The 1,989-nt window shown below is 33.8% G+C and overlaps 1 protein-coding gene across 1 annotated transcript in view; it reads left to right on the top strand.

Annotated features, from left to right (window-relative positions):
• The first annotated feature begins 1,774 nt into the window (after nucleotides 1-1,774).
• LOC111372431 overlaps nucleotides 1,775-1,989 on the top strand; it is a 7,136-nt gene continuing 6,921 nt past the window's right edge. Inside the window, exon 1 of the mRNA XM_022994787.1 lies at nucleotides 1,775-1,882. Within this exon, the coding sequence (XP_022850555.1) occupies nucleotides 1,775-1,882 (108 nt within the window). The remainder of the gene's footprint in view (nucleotides 1,883-1,989) is intronic.

Genomic DNA, 1,989 nt, shown 5'->3' with positions numbered 1-1,989 from the left:
GATTATTTCAAATAATATTTTGATGATTGAACTGTGGAGCGCACAGATAGTACAAGTTAAAATTTTGTTTGGACAATGACTGAACTTAAATTTGGACATGGACTAAATGTAATAAATAGTGACAAAAAGGATCTGGGCTAGGGTTGGACCTGGCTCTAGCCTGGTCCAGCCCCCCGATTTGCACCTATTTTGATCTAGTTCTAGGTATACCAAGCTTATGATGAATCAAATTGTCCACACCATTCATGACAGATGGCAAATCCTTCATACCCTGCTTCAATTCCAAGGTGCAGCCTGTCATAAAATTATGAATTCAACCCCCTCGAATATGGTGGATGGAATGAAGGACAAAATTCAATAATCGATAATATTACATAAATTCGTCAAGTTCCTACTTTCTAGTTTCTCTTTCAACCTCACCTTGGGATATAACAATGACTCTTTCCTCTTACATAGTCCCTCATCACTTATGAGATTTTTTACAACATTGAATCAATGATTATTATTATCATGCTCTAGTGCTTTGCTATCATCCTCTTCTTTACATAGACGGTGATACATAACTAAAGATTATGCTTTGTATATTGTAATTAATTAAAAAGTATTATATATGTATTCCTAAAATCCGTCTTATTGTAATATAAATAATTTTGCTATTGTCATAGCTCCTCGTATCCTTACCATTTGTAATTTTTTTATTTTCATTTTTATTGTTTATTATTATTATTTTACTTTTTTTATTTTACTAACAATCACCAAAAAATTGAATAGAAGTTATCACAATGATTCCTACTTAAACAAAACTCATCATGATCTTATGGTGGGTCTCAAGATATGTTTGATTCCAAGTAAATCAAACAACCCATCTTAGTTAATACATATTATTACAAATTTATGTGGACAATATTATTGTTCTAGGAACACTAGTCAACTCTTTTCAGCATTGGTGGCAATTAATATTAAATTTATTATTTTTATGAAAAATTGTAGCCACGTTACCAAACATTTCACTTTTATGCAGATTTAACTCAAACCTTTAATTTATAGTCCACGCAATACAAAATCTTTCAAAAATTTGCATTTGGAATCCAAATGGATGGTTTTTGTTAATGATTGTTAGTTATCCATAAAAATAAATAAAATAAAATAAAATGAATTGACTGCTTCTCACCAATTTGAAAAGAGTAAAAGGGTACTTTCATATTATTCTACGTAAAATAATTATATAAATTAAATAAAATATCAGAAAAATAAAAGAAAAATGGTTTTCTTCCCTCTACCCCCACCCTCCATTCCCATCCCCATTCCTTAAAACCAAATCCAAAACCCTCCGCCACCTTCCACAAACATTGTCAGCGCCAACATATCAGCTTGGGCGAATCCTCCAAATAGATACCCAATTCCATGTGGAGTCGAGGTGGGTCGGATTGGATTGATTGGGAAAATCCTCCACATTAAGCTTCTTGGTACGGGTCTTGGAGCTACATCATGGGTTAATTCCCTAATCCAATAGGTGTATGAGGCTACCAAAGCAGATTCTGATTCCTTCTCCGTTGAAACAGCAGCTGCACCACCCTTCATTTTTCTCGAAGAACTATCAAATTAAACTAAAGAAACCCAAACCAAATGCAAACCAAACAGTTTTGGATTCAATCAAATGGCAAAAATATAGTGTTGTATAAGGAAAGATTATATTGCAAATCTAAAGGCAAAAATATATTGGCATATCAAATGGCAAAAAACAGTTTGGGTTCAAAAATGTATTGCAAACCTAATGGCGATGGTGGTGCCTGGTTTTGAGACGGCGGTGGCGCTGGAGGTTGAGGCGGTGGTGCTAGAGGTTGAGACGATGGCGATGGCAGTGGCTTACGGAATTGGTTTTGTTTAGATTTACTTGTACACGTTTTCTTTTCTTCATAAAATTTTATCAGTTAACATTTCTTTCTTACAGCCACACGAGAGTGACCAAATTTTAACTAACAAGGTAGT

This window comes from Olea europaea, chromosome 23 (assembly GCF_002742605.1).
Source record: "Olea europaea var. sylvestris chromosome 23, O_europaea_v1, whole genome shotgun sequence".
Taxonomy (NCBI): Eukaryota; Viridiplantae; Streptophyta; class Magnoliopsida; order Lamiales; family Oleaceae; genus Olea; species Olea europaea.
This window is presented reverse-complemented; position numbering and strand designations above follow the sequence as displayed.